The following is a 12,351-nucleotide window of genomic DNA, read 5'->3' as shown; positions in this document are numbered from 1 at the left end:
CCTTTCATTGTTTTCAGGTTATTGTGGGTGGTTTAGGGAACTACATTTTATTGAGCCTTATGACCAGTGTTACTGCTGCATCAGTAAAACCAGGAAAATAAATATACATTGAGGAGGGAAAAACTGAGCTGGGTTTCTTGTCTGATGACTAATAATGCATTTACTGATTTACTGTCATGAACATGTTGCCTATTTTTAACATATACATTCAATCTTTGTTTATGTTCCAACACACACACACAGTTTTGGTTCCCTTTTCTACTTTCTTATAATATAAATCCCCAAACTAGGAAGGCCTGTCTTAGCGAGGTGTCATCCAGACTCTACATCTACCTTCCAACTGGATTCCAACAGAATTCTTTGTGCATAAGTTTAAGTGGCCAATATTTTATAAATGCATGCATGAAAACCACACCATTTTATGTACAATATATACAACATTTAATCATTTATTAATTAATATATAAAATAGACAATGTACTTAATTTTTCACCATAGAAAAAATACATGTAATAAATACAAAGACCATTTTCGTTTTGCAGAATTACAAAACATCCAGCACAATTTGACATAAATCTGAGACATTAGATATTACTGGGGGATAAATGCTATGCAACATTGATACCAATAGCTAAACATTACCTTACGGTTACGGGAGTATTCATCAACACAATATAATGTGTTATTTTATTGACAGATAAAATCATATTGCTATTTCTATCAATGGTCTAGTTCCCCTTTTTAGATGTTCTATCGGAGTTAGGGGGTACTTAAATATAACATATTACAAGGCTTTCAAGTGAATTAAGCACCGCCTTCTACCCTACTGTCTTTCCTCACAATCCAAGTATTCCTCATTCACTTCCTAATCCCCTCATTTCCTCACACCATCACCACCCCTCTCATCTCCATCCCTGTCTCCTTCTTTTACCATTCTGTTCTTTCTTCCCATAGAGTTACTCTCACACTCTCATCATTACAGAAGGGAACTTAATATATTTATCATAAATAACAATAATACAATACCATCATCATTATCATCACCTTGGTACTTCATAGAAAAATAATATCCCTACAACAAGCCACACTATGAAATTAGTACAAATATGGCGTACACGCATACATAAGTCATCTTACAGCGACACGGCCATTGGCTTTTAGCATAACTAAACAGCTCATCACAACAGTTAAACATTTTCCAAAAAATTATAATCGTCGTCACACTCAGTACAATAATCAGACATGAGAAAATGGTTCCCCCCCCAAACTAGTCATAACAACGCAGGTATCTGAAACATACATTACATCACAGCACTCGTTAGCTTTTTCGTAATATCTATCCTTAAATACAAATAAAATATAGAATACCTCTGATAAATGTCGCTCAACATTTTCGTCTCTTGTACAAACATTACAAAAAAACAACAGATAGAGGAATGTATCATTAGAACTTGCATTGACATAGCATTCTACGAGATGTGGGGAGGGGGTGGGCCCCCCAACAATGTTCCAGCTATGACTGACATCTACAGTTAGAGGAGCCAGAGCTTTGATACATACCCATGGAACCACGACAGACTGCAACACAGCAAAGCACAACATTGGACACGTCAGAGGAAGGGGAGAGCACAGTGATGCTTCAGGAATACACTGATGCTAGCTGTAATGTCGTCCTAGGGACTAGGCCAGCCTCTGCCCTTCTCCCTGGCAAGGTCTGGGTGTTCACAACCCCCTTAGCAATCGAAAACACTAGGTTGGTGTACAAGAAGGCAATGGCATTAGACTTGTTTTGAATTTTGTTATAGTCTTGAAGTAGCACCACTCGCCTTATTCCTTGGACCAATCCATTGCTTTTTATGCAAAGTGGAAATGAATGCGCAATATAAATGAACGAATGGATTAATACATCCATATTACAGGGAGGAGGGTAGAGCGTGAGGTGGTTGCGTAGCATTGAAAGAAACTGAGGAAGAGTCCGAAAGTGGAGCAGTCCACCTTGGTGGTGTGTGTTAAGGACCAGAGACCACGCTGGAGCTGGAGAGAAGACAGCACTGGTGTGGACTGGAGTCACAGGATCAGGGCACCAGTGGCAGCACTGGCTTTGTCTTGGGATCAATGTGTGTGTGTGTGTGTGTGCATTGTTCTGTTTGGACTGTCCATGCTTTAGTCAAGATCCATCAGGGGTTACTGTTTTACAGTCCGTCTGGGTGTGTGCTTGAGAAAAATAGCCAGGCTTTAAAATCCGTATGTGACTGACTATCCCTATTCTCAGGATGCCTCAATATTGTACATGCATGAGCGCTGAACTTTTAATAAGTGCCATGATGGTTTGTGTTCTTCTAATTCTCCTGTGAATAAGTGTATGTATAGGAGCACATATCTCTACGTGTATGAGTGTGTGTGAGTGTGTGTCAGTGAGCAGGAGTCCTCCTCCTCATCCACCAATAGTTCCTCCTAGGACCCTCCTTGCTCTCTCTGAGTGTGGGCCTGTGGGGGGGTCTTGACGATGGTGATGACTGAGGCCGTGTTGAGGCGAGGGGCCGTGGCCAGGAGGTTGCCCCCCCCTGACTCCAGACCCCGGGCAAATCTCTGCAGTGCGGCCAGGCGAGCCCCGAGCCCCTCCAGCTCCCTCCTCATGCCGGCGTTCTCCGCCCCCAGCCTCTCCACCTCCCTCTGCAGCTCCTTCTTCTGCTGCTCCAGGGCCTCCCTCTGGGACACTCGCTTCACCCGGCAGCTGGCCGCGTAGCCGCGGTTCTTCAGGGTGCGGCGCCGCTGCTTCAGCTTCTGGACCTCCTCGCGGGAGAGGCCACGCAGGTGCAGGTTCAGCTCCCGCACCGACAGAGACATGAGCTCGCTGTCCGACAACACAGGGACGTTCTCCCCACACTCCCTCTTCACCTGGGACGAGGACAAGGAGGCAGGAGAAGGAAAAGGGAGCCAAGAGGGAGTTACAGGAATTAGATGTATGGAGAACATTGAAAGGAAATGGAACAGAGACGATAAATGGACATATAAAAAGGGAGAGAGATTGTGAATGTCAGCACAATGCAATTTGTCTTATAGAAATCGGAGGTTGCTATCATTTGTCATCATTAGGGTTGGGACTTCCCCAGTCTTACCTTGAGGGCTTTGCTGGATCTTTCTGACGTCATGTTCTGGGTTTATCTGACACCAGTCAACACAGATCTATACAGTCTGGAAGAAAAGAGAAAAGATCAGCACGCATGGACAAAGACCTTTTGATAGTTTGATTCCTGGTCGTAGAGGATGGATGGGATAGCAGCTAAATCATAACTATTTCTACAATCTGTCAGGAACCGTAAAGGGAAGTCTGGCCTTACTGTGAGTCCACATCCCACTGTTGCTCAAAGCAGGTGTTCCCCCTGTGTGGCCTACCACAACTTCTGCACTGACACAGGCCTAACTTCTCCTATCCTTTCACTTCTGTACTCTGAAGATCTCTCTTCTTAAATAAATATCCTGTATTCCTTGTATTGCTATCTGGAGGCATAATTATTCAAACTCAATACAATTTGGCCTACTTACACTAATTCAAACAATTTCCTTTGTCTCACATACCATTTGTTTTGAGATAAGAAAACTGTCCAGGCCTGAAGAAGCAGCAACACGTGTACAGAAAATGCTACAAAAAAAGGATCACATTCCTACAGCGTACCCATAAGACCGTACTAGCTATTATTCTTCCTCTGTGTAGCCATATGACCTTAAACTGCGCTTCCCGAAATGCGTGGGCGGTTACAGTACAGGCAACAACTGCTGCCCAACCACGAGGCGCCGTTGTAAACCGATATGACCATTCCATAACGCTAGTCATAGTGATTCAGCAATACCGCTGTCACAAACTAGCGTCCCTGTCGGGCGACCAAATAAACTACTGACTTCTTCCTCAAAATCGCTAACCTATGAAACATTAACAAAACAATGTATCCACGTTAACCATTGTGGTAAATAAGTGACTATTTTAGTCAACACAAAACTGGAAAATACAATTTAGATTGATATGTGTATTAGCACTACATTGATTACACTGTTGATCACCTTGCAACGAGGAAACGTATTGAGACAAGATACATCACATTGCCAGAACCGACATTCATCTGATCAGATATTCATCATATAATATATATGAAATAAATGCTCTGAAAAACAATTCGCCCATTTCCTTATACGGACTGGAACTGGCGAGCAAGCTAGGTGTGTAGCATGCTAGAGATAGTAAACAGACAGCCATCACAACTGCGCAGATCGCCATCCATTTTAGCTAGGGTTTAAATAATACTATTAAATTCTTGTAAAATATGTCGACTTCATAATTTGTTTTCAAAAATACATGTTTTGAATGCAATAGGTGGTGAGCATCTGTTGCTGGTAAATGTGACAATAAGTGTCGCTAGGTACTCATGTAACTGACATATTTAGACCGAACCCGCTAGCTAGACTACATTAACGTTAGCTAGCATTAGCTACCATTACCCAACAACATGGATTACATTACAAGCAAGCCTGCCGCTAACCCTCAAAAAGCAAATTAGCTGCCTACTCACTTGTCCTTGGCCAAATCGTTGCTGTACACCAGTTCCCAATCCTTGAGCTGGTGATAGAATAGAAAATGTAACGTTGAACAATTCGGTTGAAGCGAGGCAAGCGACAAAATGTCAGTCCGCCTTTTCCCGGAATTACTCTGTTCGCTCGAGGTTGGATTCTTTCATTCACAAAAAACACAGTAACAATGACGTAAGATTGAAAGAATGAGGGCGGTTTCTTCCCGCCCCCACGGCGTACTAGCTAGAAGGATGTAAACAAGGAATCCCTGCCTCCCAAAACTTTTCCATGTCCTTGGACTTTTCTTATTTGCTACTAAAAATACCCCGAGAGAGAACATATATCTAACATTATGAACAAATAAAATACGAGTTGGGTGGTTGTCGGTTTAAAAGGCTAGTGCTACCATTCCCCATTTCTGTTCAAGAGAGAATGTAGGTCAATTAATGCATTCACAACATCGGATATAAGTGGGTTTGACATTCGTGACATGCAATTGTAACTACGTTTGTTTCGTAAAACAAGTTTTACAAGTCTTACCCAATTGACCTCAGGAGTTAGGAGTTTTGGTCAATAGTTACGATCTTATATTGTCGGATAAGTAGCGGAAGAGTGAAAACTGGTATGCCGAGATGTGTGTTTTGTGCCTTGCATAAACCAAAAAAAATAGATGTCTGTTGACTCAAAAGAACAGAAAGCTGCTATAAGACATTCTGTGCAATAGGCGGCGCACTTTATTCCAGCTCTCCAAGCTACAGACCGACCCCCTTGTTCCGTGATCCGGCGCACATGTAGCTAATCGAGTGACCTCAGATTGTCGCAGGACCAATGCACGCCTCTACAGTCGAACATTTATGCAAGCCGATGAAAAAACATTCGTAACACGATTAAATACGAAAAAATTAACCTGTGCTTCCAGCAGTTCAAGTTCACCAAGTGTTACTTACTGAACCAGCTGATAAACGGCGCAAAAGCAGTTGTCCATGGCTGGAATCGAAGAGCTATCCCCGGCTGCGGGCCCAGTCGAAACCCGGCCCCCCGCAGGCGAGATCGAAGGAGATGATGAAGACGAAGAGGTACTTCAGAATCGCAACAGGACATAAGTAGACTATACAGTCTATACCATAGAAACTGTTTTATCAATGGGTGTATAGTTACGTATCCCTTGCATGAGCTTTGCCATCTCTTGCCTTTAGATGTATAGCTAGCTACACAAGCAGCTTAGTTGGCTAGCTAGTTAGCTTATTGACCGCACTGCAGTTTCGCCAAGCAAACCAGACAACTTGAGCTTTCTGATTTGTAACTATACTCCTTACAGTGTTAGCTAGGTAGTAGCTCAAGGGAAAACCAAAAATAGGTATAGGGTGTATCTATTCTTATTATAATGATTAACGTGTTCATTCATGCCCTGTATTTCATTTTCAATGGGTGAACTTCAAGTTGGCTTTATTATTCAGCAGGACAATAACAATAATTAATCAATAATAACTTCTCTTGTATTCGTTAGACCTATTCTCTCCACCCTCATTTGTTATTGATTTGTTACATACTGTTCCAATTTATCCTCTAGCTGGACGAGACTCTGGTGGAGAGGCTTTGGGGTCTGACTGAGATGTTTCCTGACACACTGCGCTCTGCTGCAGAGGTGTCAGCTGGTTGCTCAGTCTCTCTAGCCAAGAAGCTGTACAGGTAAACTAGCATCCCATAAAGTTTAGAGGCCAGGTGCCTCAATATGCATGTTCAGGACCTCTCTCCACTGTGACATTGACAATGTAGTTTAGGTCATGCTAGAACGATGGCATTGGCCATGATTATGATTATTATTGGGTGAGTACGCATGATAAAAGCTAGTATTACGGTATGGTAATGAAAAATAGCTGAAATTGGGATGTGTGGTTACTTTCATAGACTAGAACTGTTCCTGAGCCAAGGCTACTTGGGCTGCCCTTTATCTTGTCTATTGTCACAAGTCTGTTGTGTTTTCAATTGTACACCTGTCCTATCTGTCTATCTTGCTCCTGCTCCATCTCCAGTTTCTCCCGCTCAGCCCTGTGGGTTGGCACTACCTCCTTCATGATCCTGGTACTTCCTGTAGTGTTTGAGACTGAAAGGCTACAGCTGGAACAGCAGCAGCTACAGCAGCAGAGACAGGTAACTATAGGCCTACAAAGATAGTTCACTACTACCATTTGCTGTTAGCACTTTCGTAGAACTTGGTTATTGGTCATTTAGCATTTTTGTGTATGTTTTTTAAAATTAGTTTTTCTGATGTGCTTTGGCTACTCAAATGAAGTTGTCATGAATAGTTGCACGCACTGGCGGTTTTCACAGATCACTCAATCAATACATGTTTAATTTCCCTACAGATTCTATTGGGACCCAACACTGGGATGTCTGGGGGCATGCCAGGAATGATGCCCCCCACTCCAGGGAAAATGTGATGAAGACATCCTTCAGCCAGAAAGCAATCTAGCAAGGAAGAGTGGAAGCTCAGAATGAGAGACAGAGGGGAAAGAAGAAAAAAAGAAGCTGCATTCAGTCAGCACGTGTGTTCATTCCAACATCCAGGATTGACGTTTGAGGGGATAAGGGGTTAGAGGAGCATAATGATGATGTCACCTCCTGGATGTTGCACTAATGAACGCCCCCCCCCCCCCCCCATTTGCTGTCTCTCTCACTCAACATCCTGCAGAGACTGACTTCTGAGCACTGACCTTTTACTTATTTTTTATATTTAGCGATATAAATGTGTTCCATAGGGGGAGGTGATTGGATTGGATTATTGAAGAATGATTTACTGAGGTTGAAAGGGGTTAGTGTGTGTTTATGTTTCTATGTGTGGTCTGAATGAGTGTTTTCATGTGGGTGTATAACTACATTTTGGGCCTTGGAACAGTTAAATTCCTGTGTCCTGTTTTTGGATATGAGTCAATACGTCCTCTTTGAAAAATCATGGTAGAGCTGACACTAAAAGCATAAACTTATCACATAAACCACACAGCTGTTCCAGGAGGATACTTATGTCTGCTGTTTTTTGTTGCTACACCTGGTTTACTTTGTCCCAGAAAACCCAGGTAGAGGTGACCTTGTTGGTTCAATGACCTACTGTAATGGCTGATGTCTGGACTGAGGCAGCAGAGCAGCAGGTCATATGGCCCTCCCAAGGACTAAGCCATAGGATGTTGAAATGTCTGTCATTGTTGGCTAGTGAGTTATCTACGTTCTCAGTGAGAATGTTTGCACAGGGATACATCAAGCCAACATGCATTGTGGTCCAATAAAATGCAATGGTAAAATGGCGAGGTTATCCTGTAGCCCACTAGTCTTTCAGTACAAGTTTAAAGAATCGTATGTGACGTTGTCTGAAGCGTTAAGTCCCAGCTAATGTTTCAGTCACATGTTGCCATTTAGCACTGTAACACGTGGGGTTGACCTTACCTTAGAAAAATGCCTCAGAAAATGTCTGTTAAGTTTCTTACAGCAATTTACTGGATGTTAATTCTGAACTCAATAGCGCACACAATCCTGTCAAGCCTGAGTAGATGTTGTCAATTACTTTTGTTGTCGCCCCTTTCGGAACGTATGGTATCTTACCTCTGCTCCTGGAGCAAATCTGTGTTTTCAACAAGAATCAAGACTGCAAGAATAAAAACATCAAGGAGAAGGAAATCATTGTGCTTTTCGCATCTCTTTTTTTGCAATCACTTCCTGTGGTCGGCCTAGTCTCTTGGCAACTGTTGATACATTGTTGTCGTTCATTTACTAAGCACAACTGTAGCACGCGATTCAACTACATCATTTCGCGCGTGATGGGGCAATTAGGTTTCCCGCCAGCTGTATTGACACTCAACTGCTACCGTGTTAACCAAGTTGATCGTAAAGATTTACAGAAATTTGTCAAATTCTGTTACAATTATCATAAGGTTAAAAAAGTAACTCAACCTGCTATATCACCATGAAAGCAGCCGAAGACCAAGTTGTGGAAGATGAAGGCGGCTACCAAGATGAAGAGGTTAGGCTAACCTAGCCAGGATAGGCTGATTGGGTTAGCTATTGTACAGTAGCTAACTCTTACAGTACCCATTAGCTTCTCATTAGTAAAACCAGTTTGGGTAGAGTCAGATTAAGCAATTTAATATTGTCAATTGTGAAATGAAAAGTTCTTTGAAATCCTTCTTTATCAACAGGACTCATTCTTCCAAGACATAGACCTTTTACAGAAACACGGAATTGTGAGTAGTAGTCTACCCAAGCACAGACCAGTCTGAAACGTTAAACCTCTTCCCTGTATTTCCCCCCCTATCCCCCTAATCCATCATCATACACACAGTTCCCCTCACATAACTATCTTCTCCCCCACTTATCATCTTTAATTCTCACACTTCCTGTTTCTAATTTCCTTTTCAACCCCCCCCCCCTCCTTTCCCCCCAGAATATGGCAGACATAAAGAAGCTAAAATCAGTGGGTATCTGCACAGTGAAGGGGATACAGATGACTACTCGTAGGAACCTATGCAATGTCAAGGGTCTCTCTGAGGCCAAGGTGGACAAGATCAAAGAGGCTGCTGGGAAAATGCTGGTGAGAGGTCCACCTCAAATTAAGCATGTTATAAAAGTTTCAAGTTTTAGATCTCATCACACATCTTTTTTTCCTCTGAGGTTGAATCTGATCAAATGTGAAGAAGCTAGCCCAGAAGCATACATAAGCAGTATAAATGTATTTAATCTTTCTTGTTGTAGACCAATGGATTCCTGACAGCATTTGAGTACAGCGCAAAGAGGAAACAAGTGTTTCACATCACGACTGGGAGTCTGGAGTTTGAGTTATGAGGCTTGAAGTTCTCAGCATGTCTGCTCAGAAATAAATGTTTAAAATCACAATTTTAAGTTGTGCAGGTGCTCTAATTTCAATACCTGATCTCCCTCTTGATTCTTTGCAGTAAACTCATTGGTGGAGGTATTGAGAGTATGGCTATCACTGAGGCATTTGGAGGTGAGCTTCAAGGTCTGCTTTACTCCAACAAAATACATTTAAGTGGACTTTGACAAAGCTTGATCAGATTGAGCCTAGTTCGACTATCCTGCATTGTCACTGTTTTTCACCTTCTCAGAGTTCCGGACAGGCAAAACCCAGCTGTCTCACACTCTTTGTGGTAAGTCATTAAATTTGTGGGTTAATAAGGGGTCGAACCATACTTAGGGATCTATCTATGTATGTATACTTCATCCTACTTTTCAAATCCTCTTGTCTCAAATGCTATTCAACATGAGTCAGCCAGACTGAGAAGTGAAGGTTGGTCTCGCAAGTCTGTTTAGCATGTCTTTGTCTCTCCAGTGACCGCCCAGCTACCAGGAGAGGACAGCTACACAGGAGGGAAGGTCATATTCATTGACACAGAAAACACCTTGTATCCTCCCCACAGCTGTACTCTGGTAGCCTGGTATTGCCAGACCAATTTGCAAGTAGTCTGGAATCTCCCAGTTCATTTTTGATTTCCAAGGGGCATTTTCAACGGGTGCCGACCAACATGCCTCTGGATGCAATTGGAAAGACCTACAACCAATCAGAGCAACGAAATTTGTAACCTATCCCAAATCTTGTCTGAAATAGTACAGCAAGTACATCTTTCTTATTAACAAAAGCTGTAAGTGCAATTGTATATCGGCAAATTAGTTTAATAGTGGCGCGATAGCGGATTCAACAGACATCAATTCCACATCAGCGACAGCCATCTTGATTGTTTACCTGCCCCATATTAGATCAGCAGCAATGATTGGCCTGACCTGAACCAGGCTAGCTTGAAATCTGTCTGAACAGAAGGGTAGCCAGATGTATGCCAGAGTAAATAAAACATGAGCACACCGATTTGACTGGTTCCAAATGCTACTACACTGGACCTTTCACAGCCAATTTTAGGAGAGTAAAGGGTCTTTGGTGATGATTGGTTACATAACATGGCGTGCGTTATCTTGTTTTTCCTAACTGAACTTGAACTGCCAGTCGACCAGACAGACTTAAGGACATAGCGGACAGGTTCAATGTGGACCATGATGCTGTTCTGGATAACGTGTTGTATGCTCGAGCCTACACCAGTAAGAACCCTCCTAGCTCATAAGCAAAACAACTGCAAACAAACACACGTGTACTCTTGAGTGTGTGTGTGTGTGACACCCCTACAGGTGAACACCAGATGGAGCTGTTGGACTTCGTAGCTGCCAAGTTCCATGAGGAGGGGGGTGTCTTCAAACTTCTGGTATACATTCTATCACTCAAGCTTATATGTTTGTTCTCCAGGGTTGCTGTCACGTTGGAAGATTTGATAGTGGAGTTGTAAGAGAAGCAAGGCCTCTCTGACTCTCCACCACTCCATTCAGTGTGCGGCTCTGGGCCTCTTTGTTCTCTCTGTTTTCGTTCACTGCCCATGCAGACGAACCATCTCCCACTTTAATAATCATCTCCACCTCTCCCTCCATTGGTCTCCTCCCAGATCATAGACTCCATCATGGCCCTGTTCAGGGTAGACTTCTCTGGCCGAGGAGAGCTGGCAGAGAGGCAGCAGAAGCTAGCACAGATGCTCTCGCGCCTACAAAAGATTTCTGAAGGTCTGGACTAGTAGACAGGCAAACTGTCTGACAGTGTTTCTATAGGATAGAGTAAACTACATTTTGAATGAAGGCCTTGCTATCTTCACACAGTACTCAACAGGGACAAATCATCCTTGTGTGGGATTTCTGGTTGAGAGTTTCCATTGGTAGAGAATCGTTTCCATTAACAATGTCATGTCATCACCCTAGAGTACAACGTGGCAGTGTTTGTGACCAATCAGATGACAGCTGACCCTGGGGCTGGAATGACGTAGGTGACATTACCTCACTCCCTTAGAATCAGATGACATAGAGGTTACAGACATAGCTCCACTCATTCTCAATTCCATGTTCACGTGTAGCAAAATTTTGTTTCATTAGGTTCCAAGCTGATCCCAAGAAGCCAATTGGAGGACACATCTTGGCTCATGCGTCCACCACACGTATCAGCTTAAGGAAAGGGCGGGGAGAGATGAGAATCGCTAAGATATTTGACAGGTAATCATTACTGAGCTTGTGGAAGTCACGTTTTGAAACTATTGGTGCACTTGTCTCTGTTAAGTACAAAGTGGGGATCAAGGGTAGGCATCAACAGGATACTTGCCCATAAGACTGCTCTGTTTCCTCCATGTCCTGCAGTCCTGATATGCCTGAGAATGAGGCCACCTTTGCCATCACTGCTGGAGGAGTAGCTGATGCTAAAGAGTGAGAGGAGGGATAGGATGCACTCGTAGATACACGCTAACACACAAACATGCTGATACACACATTACACACATTACACCATCATAACCCTTGACCCTCCATATTTGCTTATTTCACATCTGTTTTAAATGTGTTTAACTTATTTAAAACCCTTGTGCTGCCTTCGGGTCATTGTGACCCACCGTTGTGGTGCAAAAGGTAGGTCACAATGACCCGAAGGAAGCACAAGGGATATTATTAAGTAACTGATAATGTTATGCTGTATTAATTAGTTTATTGGTATTTATTGACGTTATGAAGTTATTGTAATGCTTTCTTAAATGTATTCTGATAAGGTGAATAAATCAAATGTGTAAAACTAATCAAATCTAAAACATTGTCATCACCACTGTAGTACTCTGGATTTGTTTCTGATGTCAATACTGTATAGAATTGAGTTACCAAAACAAAACAAAGACATAATTATAGACATCGTTAGCTATAAAGACTGTACTTGGT

The 12,351-nt window shown here is 42.7% G+C and overlaps 3 protein-coding genes across 4 annotated transcripts; 2 read left to right on the top strand and 1 right to left on the bottom strand.

Moving 5' to 3' along the window:
* Window positions 1-435: 435 nt before the first annotated feature.
* maff (v-maf avian musculoaponeurotic fibrosarcoma oncogene homolog F) lies at window positions 436-5,246 on the bottom strand. Of its 2 annotated transcripts, XM_062474084.1 has the most exons (4): window positions 5,104-5,246; window positions 4,566-4,612; window positions 3,120-3,195; window positions 436-2,898 (listed from the first exon to the last, which is right to left on the bottom strand). In XM_062474084.1, exons 3-4 carry the CDS (start codon window positions 3,150-3,152, stop codon window positions 2,455-2,457), a joined length of 477 nt encoding a protein of 158 aa, XP_062330068.1. In that variant the 5' UTR covers window positions 3,153-3,195; window positions 4,566-4,612; window positions 5,104-5,246; the 3' UTR covers window positions 436-2,454. The 2 variants fall into 2 exon arrangements, with proteins under 2 accessions (XP_062330068.1, XP_062330067.1); XM_062474083.1 differs by lacking the exon at window positions 5,104-5,246 and having other exon boundaries at window positions 4,566-4,739.
* Window positions 5,247-5,352: 106 nt separating this feature from the next.
* tomm22 (translocase of outer mitochondrial membrane 22 homolog (yeast)) lies at window positions 5,353-8,232 on the top strand. The gene is made up of 4 exons (XM_062474085.1): window positions 5,353-5,639; window positions 6,134-6,252; window positions 6,597-6,714; window positions 6,930-8,232. The coding sequence occupies exons 1-4, from the start codon at window positions 5,547-5,549 to the stop codon at window positions 7,002-7,004; spliced, it is 405 nt and encodes a 134-aa protein (XP_062330069.1). The 5' UTR covers window positions 5,353-5,546; the 3' UTR covers window positions 7,005-8,232.
* Window positions 8,233-8,353: 121 nt separating this feature from the next.
* dmc1 (DNA meiotic recombinase 1) lies at window positions 8,354-12,297 on the top strand. The gene is made up of 13 exons (XM_062474077.1): window positions 8,354-8,575; window positions 8,751-8,795; window positions 8,996-9,142; window positions 9,304-9,386; window positions 9,504-9,556; window positions 9,675-9,716; window positions 9,899-9,971; window positions 10,565-10,656; window positions 10,744-10,817; window positions 11,052-11,166; window positions 11,359-11,419; window positions 11,530-11,646; window positions 11,788-12,297. The coding sequence occupies exons 1-13, from the start codon at window positions 8,519-8,521 to the stop codon at window positions 11,855-11,857; spliced, it is 1,029 nt and encodes a 342-aa protein (XP_062330061.1). The 5' UTR covers window positions 8,354-8,518; the 3' UTR covers window positions 11,858-12,297.
* Window positions 12,298-12,351: the final 54 nt, after the last annotated feature.

Source organism: Osmerus eperlanus, chromosome 12 (assembly GCF_963692335.1).
Source record: "Osmerus eperlanus chromosome 12, fOsmEpe2.1, whole genome shotgun sequence".
NCBI lineage: Eukaryota > Metazoa > Chordata > Actinopteri > Osmeriformes > Osmeridae > Osmerus > Osmerus eperlanus.
This window is presented reverse-complemented; position numbering and strand designations above follow the sequence as displayed.